The sequence below is a fragment of the Haplochromis burtoni genome, unplaced genomic scaffold, assembly GCF_018398535.1.
Source record: "Haplochromis burtoni strain Fernald_Lab_line unplaced genomic scaffold, NCSU_Asbu1 Contig_367, whole genome shotgun sequence".
In the NCBI taxonomy this organism is placed as follows: Eukaryota; Metazoa; Chordata; class Actinopteri; order Cichliformes; family Cichlidae; genus Haplochromis; species Haplochromis burtoni.
In genome coordinates, this window is record NW_024582728.1 from 386,977 (window position 1) to 399,758 (window position 12,782).

The 12,782-nt window shown below is 42.1% G+C and overlaps 1 protein-coding gene across 1 annotated transcript in view; it reads right to left on the minus strand.

Annotated features, from left to right (window-relative positions):
- Positions 1 to 10,490, minus strand: part of ryr2a (ryanodine receptor 2a (cardiac)) — a gene marked incomplete in the record, with an annotated part of 281,993 nt that extends 271,503 nt beyond the window's left edge. The window contains 1 exon segment of the mRNA XM_014340412.2: positions 10,310 to 10,490. Coding sequence (XP_014195898.1) covers positions 10,310 to 10,357 — 48 coding nt within the window.
- Between the last annotated feature and the right edge of the window lie 2,292 nt (positions 10,491 to 12,782).

Genomic DNA, 12,782 nt, shown 5'->3' on the forward strand with positions numbered 1-12,782 from the left:
TGTGAAAGAAATGAACAACAGTGTACTGATTTTCAGTTACTTACACCTTCTTTAATACGTAGTATGACCTCTACAGCTGAGACTAATGAGTGTTTTTTCCCCATGTTTGCACATCTGTATCATGAGGAATCTGCTGTATTCAAACAGTGAAGTGTGAAATAATCCTCATTTCAACACAAATTCAGACTCGGCTCAAACTCACAGATGGCTGTCAGCTCGATGTTAAGAGGCAGCTGTACACCTGCGGTTAATAATACAAATAACATGAGTACTGTAATGTGGTAATTGTTTTTCATTCTCATTTGACAAAGAAGGAAAAACAAAAACTCAAAAATGCACTGAGGCCTCAAAATGCAGAATCTCAATCCAATGGCTGAGCTTGCCATGTCCATACTGTATATACAGGCTACTGCCTGATACGAGTGAGGACGTTTGCATTCTTGACTGCTCTGACATTCCTGTGAACTTTTAAAAAAATATTTTGAATTGTCTGAAATTCAGTCACAATAAAAAAACTGTTTTTACTTCCAAAGTGTCAGCGCTAACACCGTCTCACCAGTCACCCAAATTTTCATGGTTTCCAGACAATACTTGTATCTAGAAATCCAATTAGCCTCTGGGCCCAGAAATGATGCAGAGACATTTTGATGCGACCTGAAAATGTTTAATCTCGGGTGAAAAATGTTAGGGCACTAATGGCTGGCCAGCATACAGCTGGTTTGTTCGTTCTTGGTTTCAGCAGGTCAAATTCATGCAAATGATTCTGACCAAGTACACATTAACATGTTAAAGCTAAACTCTGTTGAACACTTCACAGGAGTTCATAGCAAGTTGCATAAATGTGCTGTCGCGTCTAAATAAAGGTATATTACACAAACACACGCGGGGCGGTTTTTGATTGATAGCGAGAGAACTGTGCAGCTTTGATGGAGAGGTAACATTTATGAAACTAGGAAGGAAGTCGTTAAACTTTCATACTGAGAAACTGCATGAAAGTAAGTAAGCCTCCAGCTCATTCTGCTGCAGATTTGCTGTTGTGCATGGGATTGTTGTCCTGGAGTATGACCCAGTTTCAACCAAGCTTTAGCTGTCAGACAGATGGCCTCACATTTGACTCTAGAATACTTTGGCAAACAGAGAGTTCACAGTCGACTCTATGACTGCAAGGTGCCCAGGGTCCTGTCCTACGAAAGAGTTCAACATACCCAGGGTATCTTTCCATTAAATGGATTCACTTACCCAAACATTGCCAATCAAGTTAAGCGATCACATGAAGCTGACTGTCAATTCACTGAAGCTTTCTTCCACGTGCTCACATGAAAGGGTGGCATTGGTAGCATTTGACTAATCACAAATATGGCAGCAAAACAGCTTTTAAATAGAGTATTTAAAAGCAGAATGGGAGGCAGAGCCTTCAGCTGTGAAACTAGCCCCCAGTTTGGATTCAGGAGACAGCCACCCTTTACTTTTAAGATTAGACTTTTCCTCCCTTAGTTATGCTGCAGTAGGTCTAGGTTGCTCGGGGATTCCCATGATGCTCCAAGTGTTTCTTCTTCACTCACCGTTTATTTCCCCACTCACTGTGTTTATGCAACACTACATTTAATGATTAATGGCTCTGTCTCTCTTCCACAGCATGTCTTTATCCTGTCTTCCTTCTCTCACCCCAAATATTCACAGCAGATGGCCCCGCCCCTCCCTGAGCCAGGTTCTGCTGGAGGTTTCTTCCTGTTAAAAGGGAGTTTTTCCTTCCCACTGTCACCAAGGTGCTTGCTCATAGGGGGTCACATGATTGTTGGGTTGCCTTTAAGCAACTGTTATAATTTTTGGCACAATGTAAAAAAAACCTGAATTGAGTTCAATTGAAGTATGAGGGGTTTGTGCTGATATGCATCATGATGCACATCATGATCAAAGAGCTCCTCTTTAGTATCTCGTTTGGCCAAAAGACACAGTTTCAGAAGTATTGTGGTTTGCTAACACCTTTGCAAACCTGAGCCGTGCTGTCGTGTATTTTTTCAGAGAGGCTTTCTGCTATCCACGTTCCATAAAAGCCATATTTGCTCAGTCTTTTTCTAATTGTACTGTCATAAACTTTTAATCTTATACAATGCTAACTCAGGCCTGTAGACGCTGACATTTGGAGTGAATTTCCTGTGGTGTCCACTCCTAGGACAGTACACACTGAGAGTAGATTGATAGACTTTAAATTGTTTAAAAAAGGATTTATAACCCAGACTGATGGGAAGGGTCATAAAGCCCATCAACAATTGCTGATGTCTTGTTTTTGCTTTCACCTCTGCTGTTATAGAGATGGTCACAAATGGTGATGATCAATTAATCAATTGCATTTGATTGTCAACACCTGGATGCTTCTCTTTCTTTTAATTCTGATGGAAGCAGTAGGGGTGTACTTAATGTTTCACACACTGTGTCAACATTTTGGCCTAAGTTTTGTTAAATAAATGACAACAGGGTCTCATCGTGAGTTTAATTTTAAGACCTGCTGAGGACAGGTTTATTTGAGCTCTTGTTACATAAAATCTACACTTGAAGAAGGTTGCTTTTTAATATGACATTACTTTTGTTTGTCTGTGCAAGGAGAACAATTTCAGTAACAAACAAAAATGCATCAACTTTGTTTGTTTTGTTTGTTTTCAAACAAGGATTAGTTTATTTATTTCACTAAATAGAACAAATCTGATCCTGCTACCAATGACCACATTACTAGCATTGTGACATGCTTATTTAGCACAGCGTGTTTAGTTGGGAATTTTATGTGCATGCTCCTTGAAGTGACAGCAATTGGAAAATTCAAAGAAAGTTTCAAGATTAAGGAGAAAAAGGAAAAAAACCCATACACTGATAGGGTGATGCACTGATTTGACACTGTACCTGTCATAGATAGTCACGGATCTGCACTCTTCTTCTTGCGTCATACTACTTGTTTTAGAAGCTGTGTTCTTAACTTCCATCTGTGTTATAAAGTGTATAGTGGGTCAGCAGCGTGTGTTTAAAAACTGTTTTGCTCCACAGGGCGGTCAGCATGTCCTTACATGGGGAACTAAGCTCCCTTGATGAATTTAGGATGGTGCTTAGATGGCATAATGGGTACATTGAGTTTTATGCTAACACAAATAAGCTCAGCATCACTGCTCCTAAAAACAGTCTACACTCTTTGTGCCATTCCTTACGCTCAAATCCTCTTACAGTAGGCTACACCTCTTTCTGCTAATTTCACCCCCACTGTGGTTACAGGTACTTGTGAAATGATATTATTCACTTTCAGCAGTAACCTGAGTCCATGAAAGCAAACAGCTGAAGATGAGAACGTGCTATGACAAACATGTTTGTTTCCTCTCACAGGGAACTCTAGTCACCATGTCTGTTAGTGAGCAAAACAAGAAGCAATGATGCTGTTATACAACCAGAAAGGAAATGTTAAATGCATTTCATCCTAACATATCTCCTATTGTTGCATGTGTGATGCTAGCATTATACTCTGGACATCCGTTGTAGCCATCAGCCACCTAGAACTGACATTTTGTTAACTTTGTTAGAGATTACCATTTGTGACATCTGCCACCTGTGATGGGGTCATCACTGTGTACATTCATCCACAGAACTGCACAGAGGTTTGAACAATAGATTCATTCACTTCATTCCTTTGTGAGTAACACTGACACTGCTCTTCAGGTCAGAAAATGTTCTTTTAAAAACAAGCGCGTCCATGCTCACAGGTGTACACACGGGTGCTCACACACACAAACTACACCCTTTTTGGCTCCTACCTCAAAGCACACTGTGCGCTGTCGATCTTACGTGCTGCACAATTTTCTTCTGCTGCTTTTTTCTCTTTTTTCTTTCTCAACAGGTGATCCAGGTGATTGATAGATGTATTTTTTGTCTGCTTATTTTGTTGGTTTTTGCCCTTTATCCCCGTCCCTCTTCCCCACTGTTTTTCTTTCCCTCTTTCTTTTCCCCAATCAATCTGTCCCGTATTTAGCAAGTGAAAATAAAATAAAATAAAATAAACAATAAAAGGTAAAAAAAAATAAATAAATACATAAATAAATGTTCTTGTGTGGCATCGATTACAAATAACATATGTGTTACTTAAAATGGCAGGTTATTTGTATCAAACTGATTCAAAAGTCCCTTCTGTGAATTTCTACTTTAACATGGTGCAGGGATATGTTATTTGAGGGGGGTTGCTTTGCAATGTGGTAGGATTCCCCAAGGAAAAAGGTGTATTACACACACACATGGCTCTTTGTCTGGTCCTGGGTGAGGGACCAGACAAAGAGCAATTCAAAGGACCCCTATAACTGTCAAAAGAGCAAGGGACCTGTGTACCCCGCACAAGACTGCGTTACCACGGCCCCATCCACAAAGAGCGACTGGTGCCCAGGCGCAGTCCGAAAAACCTGCCCTGGCAGACTGATTTCCGACTATCGAGGGTGGCTTTTGGGACATGGAATATCACCTCTCTGAAAGGGAAAGAACCTGAACTAGCTTGGGCTCGGGAACCAGTCTTCTTGGAGTCAGTGGTGGAGGGTGCTCAAGGGTGCTACATGTAGCGAATCCATTTTCCTACTAAGAGACTTTAATGCTCATGTAGGCAATGACAGCAAGACCTGGAGAGGCGTGAATGGGAGGAACGGCCTGCCCGATCTGAAATTAAGGTGTGTTCTGTTACTGGACTTCATCCATAGTGAACACAGTCCATCAGGGCTGCCCTCTGTCACAGATTCTGGACATAGGCATAGCCAGATGGTGGGAGGCTTTTGCTTTGGTGACCTCAGAATCTCATCCCTCCTTTTTGCAGGTCATGTGGTTCTGCTGGCTTCATGAGGTAGTGATCTGCAACTCGCGTTGGAGCGGCTGAATGTGAAGCAGTGGGAAAGAGGATCTGCACTTCCAGGTCTGAGTCCATGGTCCTCAGTCGGAAAAGGGTGGGGAAAAACTAAACAAACAAAAAACACACTTAGAGTTGAATTTTGCTAATTTTGACCTAAAGCAGGAACATAATGGTTACTTGCCATTTGCATCTTTCATGCAGTTTTTATAAACTCTTTAAAGTGAGAAAATGTAATGGGACAGTGAATTCATCCTTAAGAAGCTGATTTACTTTTCCAGTGTCGCTCCTTAATCCCAGTTAAGTGGAACCAGCTAGTCCCAAACAGGTGTCGTCGTTGTCTCAACTGCAACCAGATAAGCCATCTTCACCTTCTCCTCATTAAAATGCAAGTAGCTGGCTTCCACTCGTTCATCAGTTCCAGTATTAACTGTTCCACTTTTACTTTCTCCCTCTTAATGCTGCTTCAACCCTCAGACTTTCATGCTCCAACTTAATCTTCTCAGTTTTTGCTTCCCCATCTCTAATTTCATGTGCTGATCAACAAACAGTTCTGACCTGATATCACTGGACTGCCTCCAGAGGTTTACTTAAAATTGTGAGTCCTTCAACAACACTCCTCAATTAATTGCTTTTTTCCCAGCCCCTACAAATTAACTGTCAACTAGAAGTTCATCTAAAAAATTCAAGAAAAAAACAAACAGACAAAGTGAGAAACACAATCACAGAGAAATTGGTAACACTGTCTCCTCTTGGTTACACTGTCTCCTCTTGGTCCTCCGGTTACACTGTCTCCTCTTGGTACACTGTCTCCTCTTGGTTACACTGTCTCCTCTTGGTAACACTGTCTCCTCTTGGTTACACTGTCTCCTCTTGGTTACACTGTCTCCTCTTGGTTACACTGTCTCCTCTTGGTTACACTGTCTCCTCTTGGTAACACTGTCTCCTCTTGGTATGTGACACTGTCTCCTCTTGGTTACACTGTCTCCTCTTGGTTACACTGTCTCCTCTTGGTAACACTGTCTCCTCTTGGTAACACATGTCTCCTCTTGGTTACACTGTCTCCTCTTGGTTACACTGTCTCCTCTTGGTTACACTGTCTCCTCTTGGTTACACTGTCTCCTCTTGGTTACACTGTCTCCTCTTGGTCTTGAACCAGGGATCTTTTAGGTGTTAACCATTACACTGGAGTAGAGAGCAACCTAAAATACTAGCTTTTACCTACTGCTGCTTCTTTTTACATCAACACAGTGGATATCTTTATTTAAATTGACCTGTACCAGATCTCCTTTGGAATTTTGTGCTCTGGCTTCATTTACTCTCTGCAAACAAACATTTCCCTGTAACGGGGATTAAATGAACACAAACACATAGTTGCTGCCATGCTGTTTGGTTTGTGCTGACACATCATCAGTCACCAGAAACCATGTATTGATCTGCATATAAAGTGCACTTAGCAGGAGTGCTGCAGGATTAGAGGGAGGGATGCAGAGGAACATGAAAGGTAGGAATGGAGCAGGAGGAAGAAGATGAGACGTAGGGGCAGAGGGAAACAAAAGGCCTGCATGTAAATTTACAAGCCGTTATTAAGTCATGCGTACCTGAAAGAAAGCTGCTTTGCTGTTTTGAGTGTCCTAGTCACAGGAAACAGTAAAGGCGTAGAGGCAGTAGGATGAAACATTATCAAGAGGAGCAAACAGTAATTTTTCAGCAAATCCAGGGGTGATGTAGAAAAAAGGCTAGGCTAGATACAAAACGCTGTCTTTGTGCAAGCATTGTACAGCAAACATGTCAAAATCCTTAAATAAGCATCAAAGCAGCCAAGATGAGAGTCAGGACATCCAGTCATAAAGTTTGAGCTAAAAAAGAATGCAGGCGTGTGCTGTGCCTTTGAGCCGAAGTGCAAAGTTTATATAAGCAATCATATGATAACATACCCTGCAAACAGCTAAACTCAAGGTTCAGGTTCAAGGTTCTTTATTATTTGTCACATGCATAGTTATACAAGTATAACACACAGTGAAATGTAGCCTGACACGCTCCTCGACATGTGCAAAAATTGGGGGGGGGTGTAGAGGAAGAACATTATATATATATATATATATATATACAGACATATAGTATATACACTGGGTGAATGTGCAGTAGTAGCAGCAAGCAGGTGAATTCTGTACATTAATATGAATAGATATCTGACTATTTTACAGGATAGACAATATAAACATATTTAAAATTAAAGGAATTGAAATGTACATTGTGCCTTGGTTTAGTGTCTGGAAGAGTCCTGTCTCAGTCAATTATAGATGATGTGAGAGGGCAATGTACATTTAATTCTACACCACAACAGCAGCCACATTTGACATCATTTATCTAAGAGCTACAAATAAACAAACAAATAAATAAATCTAACCACGGGACTATTTTTTACATGTTATTACTGATAATAATATTTAATTATCCCATAAACCTCCTCAGGCACTCTAATATAAGCCTGACACTGCACACTTTGTAAGAGTACTACTTCAAACATAAATAAAAACATAAAAGTACACATAAAACAAATGAACTCATTATAACAAAGCTCACATTATGGACTCATGAATTTCTCTTCAGTCAGTATGTTCAGGAATTACATTAAATGACGAGCTTTGGCATGAAAGCAGTGCCTCCTGCTGCAGCCATGGCTCACAGGCTACCACATGCTGAGATGGCGACTGGTGGAAGCTTGTCTGTGTAGTGACCAGGAGTCTCCACCTCCAACTCTGCTTTTGCTTTTAATTTCCTGCTACGTGTCTGGGTGCTGAAAGCAGCATTCTGAGGGAAATGCCCACAGGACACTATAACAGATCACCTTCACCTTAGTGGTTGAAACACAAGCACCCACTCCAATCATGATGATAATAAACTTGAAGTAAAATGTGCAACTTTCCCTACAATTTCCACAGAACCTGCTAAGATATAAGCTTTCTTAAAATTAGAACCACTGGCAGCGCAATTTAGACTTGACTAAACAGACGGTCGAATAAAACACCCAGTCTGGATACGTCTAAACAAGAAATTTGGTATTTTTATTACAAACATGTTATATTTGTGTAGGAATCATTTTCAAATCTAATATTCAAATCCTATATCAGATGGATGTGGCAGAAAACACTGCCCTCGCATGTGAGCTACAACATATGATACTCTTCAATATTATTATTTAATAGTAACACTGGTATTATATAATGTTTAACATTATATTTTAATGATAATAATAACAAAAATGTAAAATATTACAGAGTGGTTCGTGACCAGATGTGACATGTTGAAATGTTTCCGTTTGAATGCTGAAGTGTGAAGACCGTATGCCAGTTCAGTCCAGCTGTAATTGTCAATATAAATGCAAAGACTCGTCTTTATTTATTTTTAATCTAATCCTGTTGATTTTGAAGGAATTAAATTAGGAATAAAACTGATAGTTTTCAAGTAAAAATACATGAAAACCAAAGATCGTTTGACTTGTCATGTGACTCTGCTGCTGCCATCTTGCTGACTGACTATCAGCTTCTATAAAAACACTTGTGTTGGTTTTTGAAAGAAAAACAATAATAAAAATAACAATCAGACATAATATTTCACTGTTGAGAAGATTTTCTACAATATTTTACCATTATGAGTTTGATATATCACAATGAGTAGTACTTAGTACTTATTTTAGTGCAATGTGATGCTGAGTGACTGTTAAACACTGGCTCTGATAAAGAAAAAAATATGAACCAGTGTCTATCACAAGCCTCCCCCCATCAGCCTCCTACTAGATGCACGTATGGTAGAAATGTAAAAATCTGTGATTTAGAGAAAAGTTGACCTCGGTGACCTGACGGGTTTGACATTTGAACTTGTCTGAGCCTTTTAGCAGATGCACCTATGGCATGAATTTCATAATCCTGCAAGTTATTCACAAACTGTCTATGTCGCCCAGCAGGGTGACAACAATATCCCATCGGCCTTTTACGGCGGAGGAGTGAAATGATATTCCAGTCAGCTATGTTAATGCCTGTGTTATTACTTTCTGAGTTTTAATGGCACAAATGTGACATCCAGTAATAGCTCATCAAAATACCCTAAATGAGCTTCAAAAACTGTCATGGAAGAAGAGACTAAAAAGGCTAAACTACTGAAGTAATCCTGTAACAGTCTGCCGTTTGCAGCTCATTCTAAAACACGATGAACCTCTGATTCCTTAATATTCAGTCTTTTGACCATCACACTGTCACCCGTGAGCAGCAGCCAACATTTATGTTTTGTGTGCCACCTCGTCTGTGGCGCTTTTCTGGGATTCTGTTACATCTGACTGATGAAATAAAGAACAACAAAAGTCCCCCGCCCCAAGCAGAGGCTTAAAAATGCTGTATTGGTTGGAGGCGTTTTTCAATGGCTCTAGAGTTAATCTAACATGTTGTCTTTTGATTGTCAGAATATCCAGAGGAAGCGCACACACTGCACTTAAAAGCTTTTGGCTTTGAACCTTGGGTCTGACTCTATTCATATAATACACATTAATCTGACTGACAGAGCATATGAACATTTTTAGCCTAGAAAATCAAGCTCCACTGGATACAGGACAGACAGCGACTGCCCATCTATTCACATTTTCCTACCAAAAACTTCAACCTGTTCCAAAGGTTTTCCAGTATCAGCTCATTGCATCTTAGTACTACTGCAGTCATCAGCAATATGATGGCAACATTATGTCAGCGACAATTCCCAAAACAAGCAAAACAGATCTGCTAACGCTGGAATAATCTCAGTCCAGGCCAGAAATGCTGCACGCAGACTAAAACTGCACATTAACACGAATGCATATTAATTAAGATGTTGTGTGCAGGTATATCAGACCATCTGTTCCCTTCATCAAGAAAGAAAATACTCTGAGCTCACGCGATCATTCACGTGCAACTTTTTGTAAAGCAACACCTCCTCTCACGTAGACCTCCGGATGACTGACTGATTTCACCGCATGAGCCTTCCAAAGAGGGACGTCCAGTCCTGCTGGAATGAAGTGCAGCAGATGTTGCAGGCTTCATGCTGCCAGTCTGCACCGCACTGCGCCCCGCATCCACCCAATACACAACACCAGCGCCGCCGCGCAGACTGCAAGCTGCTCAGCTCCTTTTTATGAACAACGACAGCAGCACCACACACCGTTCTCCACCTCTCATCTGCTTGTCCTGTCTTTCTGTTAGTGCGTTTTCACGCCTCCTCCACCCCCTGATCTCCTGTCAGCATGATGCGGACTCCCTGACCAGGGACTTCAATGTGGAGGAGCTGTCATCCCTTAATGCGGTAAACTCCCAGCCCACATCACAACACGCACGCACGCACACTCACAGAGCCGAGCAGAAAGACGCAGTGAACTCTCACTGCAGCGCCGGTATTTTGCTCCAGAAGCAGCAGAGAGACACTTACAGTACGCAAGAACTGGATTTCATCCTCGCCTTCTCCTCCTTCAGCCATGGTTAGTGTTCACACGGTGAGGCTCGTACAGCGTCTGTGTGCCGAGGCTGGCTGTGCTTGTGTGCGAGTGTGTGTGTGTTGTGTGAGCAGAGAAAGGCAACGCATAGATGAACTCCTCTTTCATTGGATGGCTCACGCTCGTCGGGGGCGGAGCTGCACAGGAGCGTGTATGTGTGTAGTGTGCGCGTGCTCGAACGCTACGTTGGTCGGGTTACTCCCTCTGCTGGCCACTGTGGTCCCTGCCAGCAGAGAGCATTTCCATTAAACCAGGAGTGAGGAACTCCAGGCCTCAAGGGCCTGCAGGTTTTGGATCACACCCTGGGTCAGCAGACCTGAATCAAATGATTTGTTCAGTTCCCGGCCTCTGGAGAACTTCAAGACATGCCGAGGACATAATTTAGCCATTTCAATCAGTTATGCTGGATAAAGGACTAAAACCTGTAGGACACCGGCCCTTGAGCCCTGGAGTTCCTCCACCTGTGGACTAAACAAAGTCACAGTCATCAGTCTGGGTTGTGTATGTTTGTGTATGTATATTTCAGTTTATCTCATAGTGACAGTAAATGATGATGCTTCAGTCAAAACTGTTATATAATAAGAAAAACTTCACCGAGCTATGTTCCTACCATCACCTATAGTCACGAGCTGTGGGTAGTGACCAAAAGAACGAGATCGCGGATAAAAACGACAGAAATGAGCTTCCTCCAAGGGTGGCTGGCCTCTCCCTTAGAGATAGGGCAGGGACGCCGGAGATCCGGGTTAGAGCAGCTGCTGCTCCACATCGAAAGGAGCCAGCTGAGGTGGTTCGGGCATCTGACAAGGATGCCTCCTGGGCGCCTCCTGGGTGAGGTGTTCTGGGCATGTCCCACCGGCAGGAATCCCAGGACAGACCCAGGACACGCTGGAGAGATTATACCTCTCGGCTGGCCTGGGAACGCCTTGGTGCTCCTACGAACAACCTGGAGGATGTGGCTGGGGAGAGGGCGGTCTGGGCTTCTCTGCTTAGGCTGCTGCCCCCGCGACCCAGAAGAAGATGGATGCATGTTTAAACAGCTTGGCTATATCAATGACTATTTAGTGTCAACTTCTTAACCATCTTTTAAAGTCAAATATGACAAATACAAATTTTGTAAATAAAAAGAATTTGACCTCCTGTATTTCTGCATCATTTAAGTTGACTATAGAATCGAGTAGCCCCTGTTTTCACAAAGAAACTTGAATGGTTTTGTCTTTCCTTCTGGAGGTATGTGGCTGTGGCTTACCTTCCTGCATCTTCATGGTGTTCCTGTTGTCCTCTGGGATACCCAGGTGCTTGTAGCTGTCCTGTATGTCTGCAATTCTGCGTCCTTCAGTCCAGATCACCTTCCCTCTTGTTGCAGCCATTTGGCCACACTTCTCCTGTCAATTACATCCTGAGGTCATTGCTGCAGATGAGTCGATGTTTCGCTCACCCTTAACATACAACCTGACGTCATCCATCCTGGCTCAGGATCACTCCACTCGTGAACCACTTTCAGTGATGTGTCAGCTTAGGGGATTGAGGTGTATGCAGAACAGCAGTGGGAACAGCCCATCACCCTTATATATTCCACACTTCCAGGGTCTGACTGAGTTATTAATGAAGGTAATTAATGTGCCATAAGTCTTGAATTGTACCAAGCAGTTCAGTTCACCAAAAAGTTCAGTTGGTCTTCAGTTAGACAAGCGTGTTCAGGTGTGCTCCAAATGATTGTTACTGGGCGAAAATATTTGCTTTACAGTGAAATTAGTGTTTAAAGTGAAGCTTAGCTTTCTTTGTACGGTTTAAGCTCTAAAAACACTGGAGCCCACATCATCTATGGAGTTGCCTCAGCAGATGATCTGCTTCCATCTTACACTGTCCACATTTTAAATGAAATTATTATTATTGTGCCACATGCATCACTCTGCATGCTGTGTGGACCTGTGAAAGTCAAAGGAACAAGGTGTTGAGGACTCAGTGAGGAGCCACAGAAGAGACCCTGTCTCTGTTAACTGTACTGTCAAGAAACGTTCGAGGCTGCAGCTTGGGAACAACAATTCTACTCTGGAATCACGGGAGGCATTTGATCTCATTCAGTTCAGTACAATTCAAATCAGTTGTATGTAAACGGGGACAGTTCACAACAACTGTCATCTTGAGGGTGATATAGGGGGAAACTGTACAGGAAAGACACTATAAAAAGAAGGAACCCATAAAATCAGATTAAAACAATGGGAAGAGTGGGGAGGAAGAACTACCATTTAATGGGAAGAGACCTGTAGCAGAGCAGAGAACAGAGGAAAAGAAACCACAAACAGGACAAACGAAAGAGTCTGAATAGAAATATTAGCTTTTCCTTCTTTCCTGACCGTCTTTGTCACAGTGAAAATTTTAGCATCTTCAATTCTGCCACTTCCAGGTCCA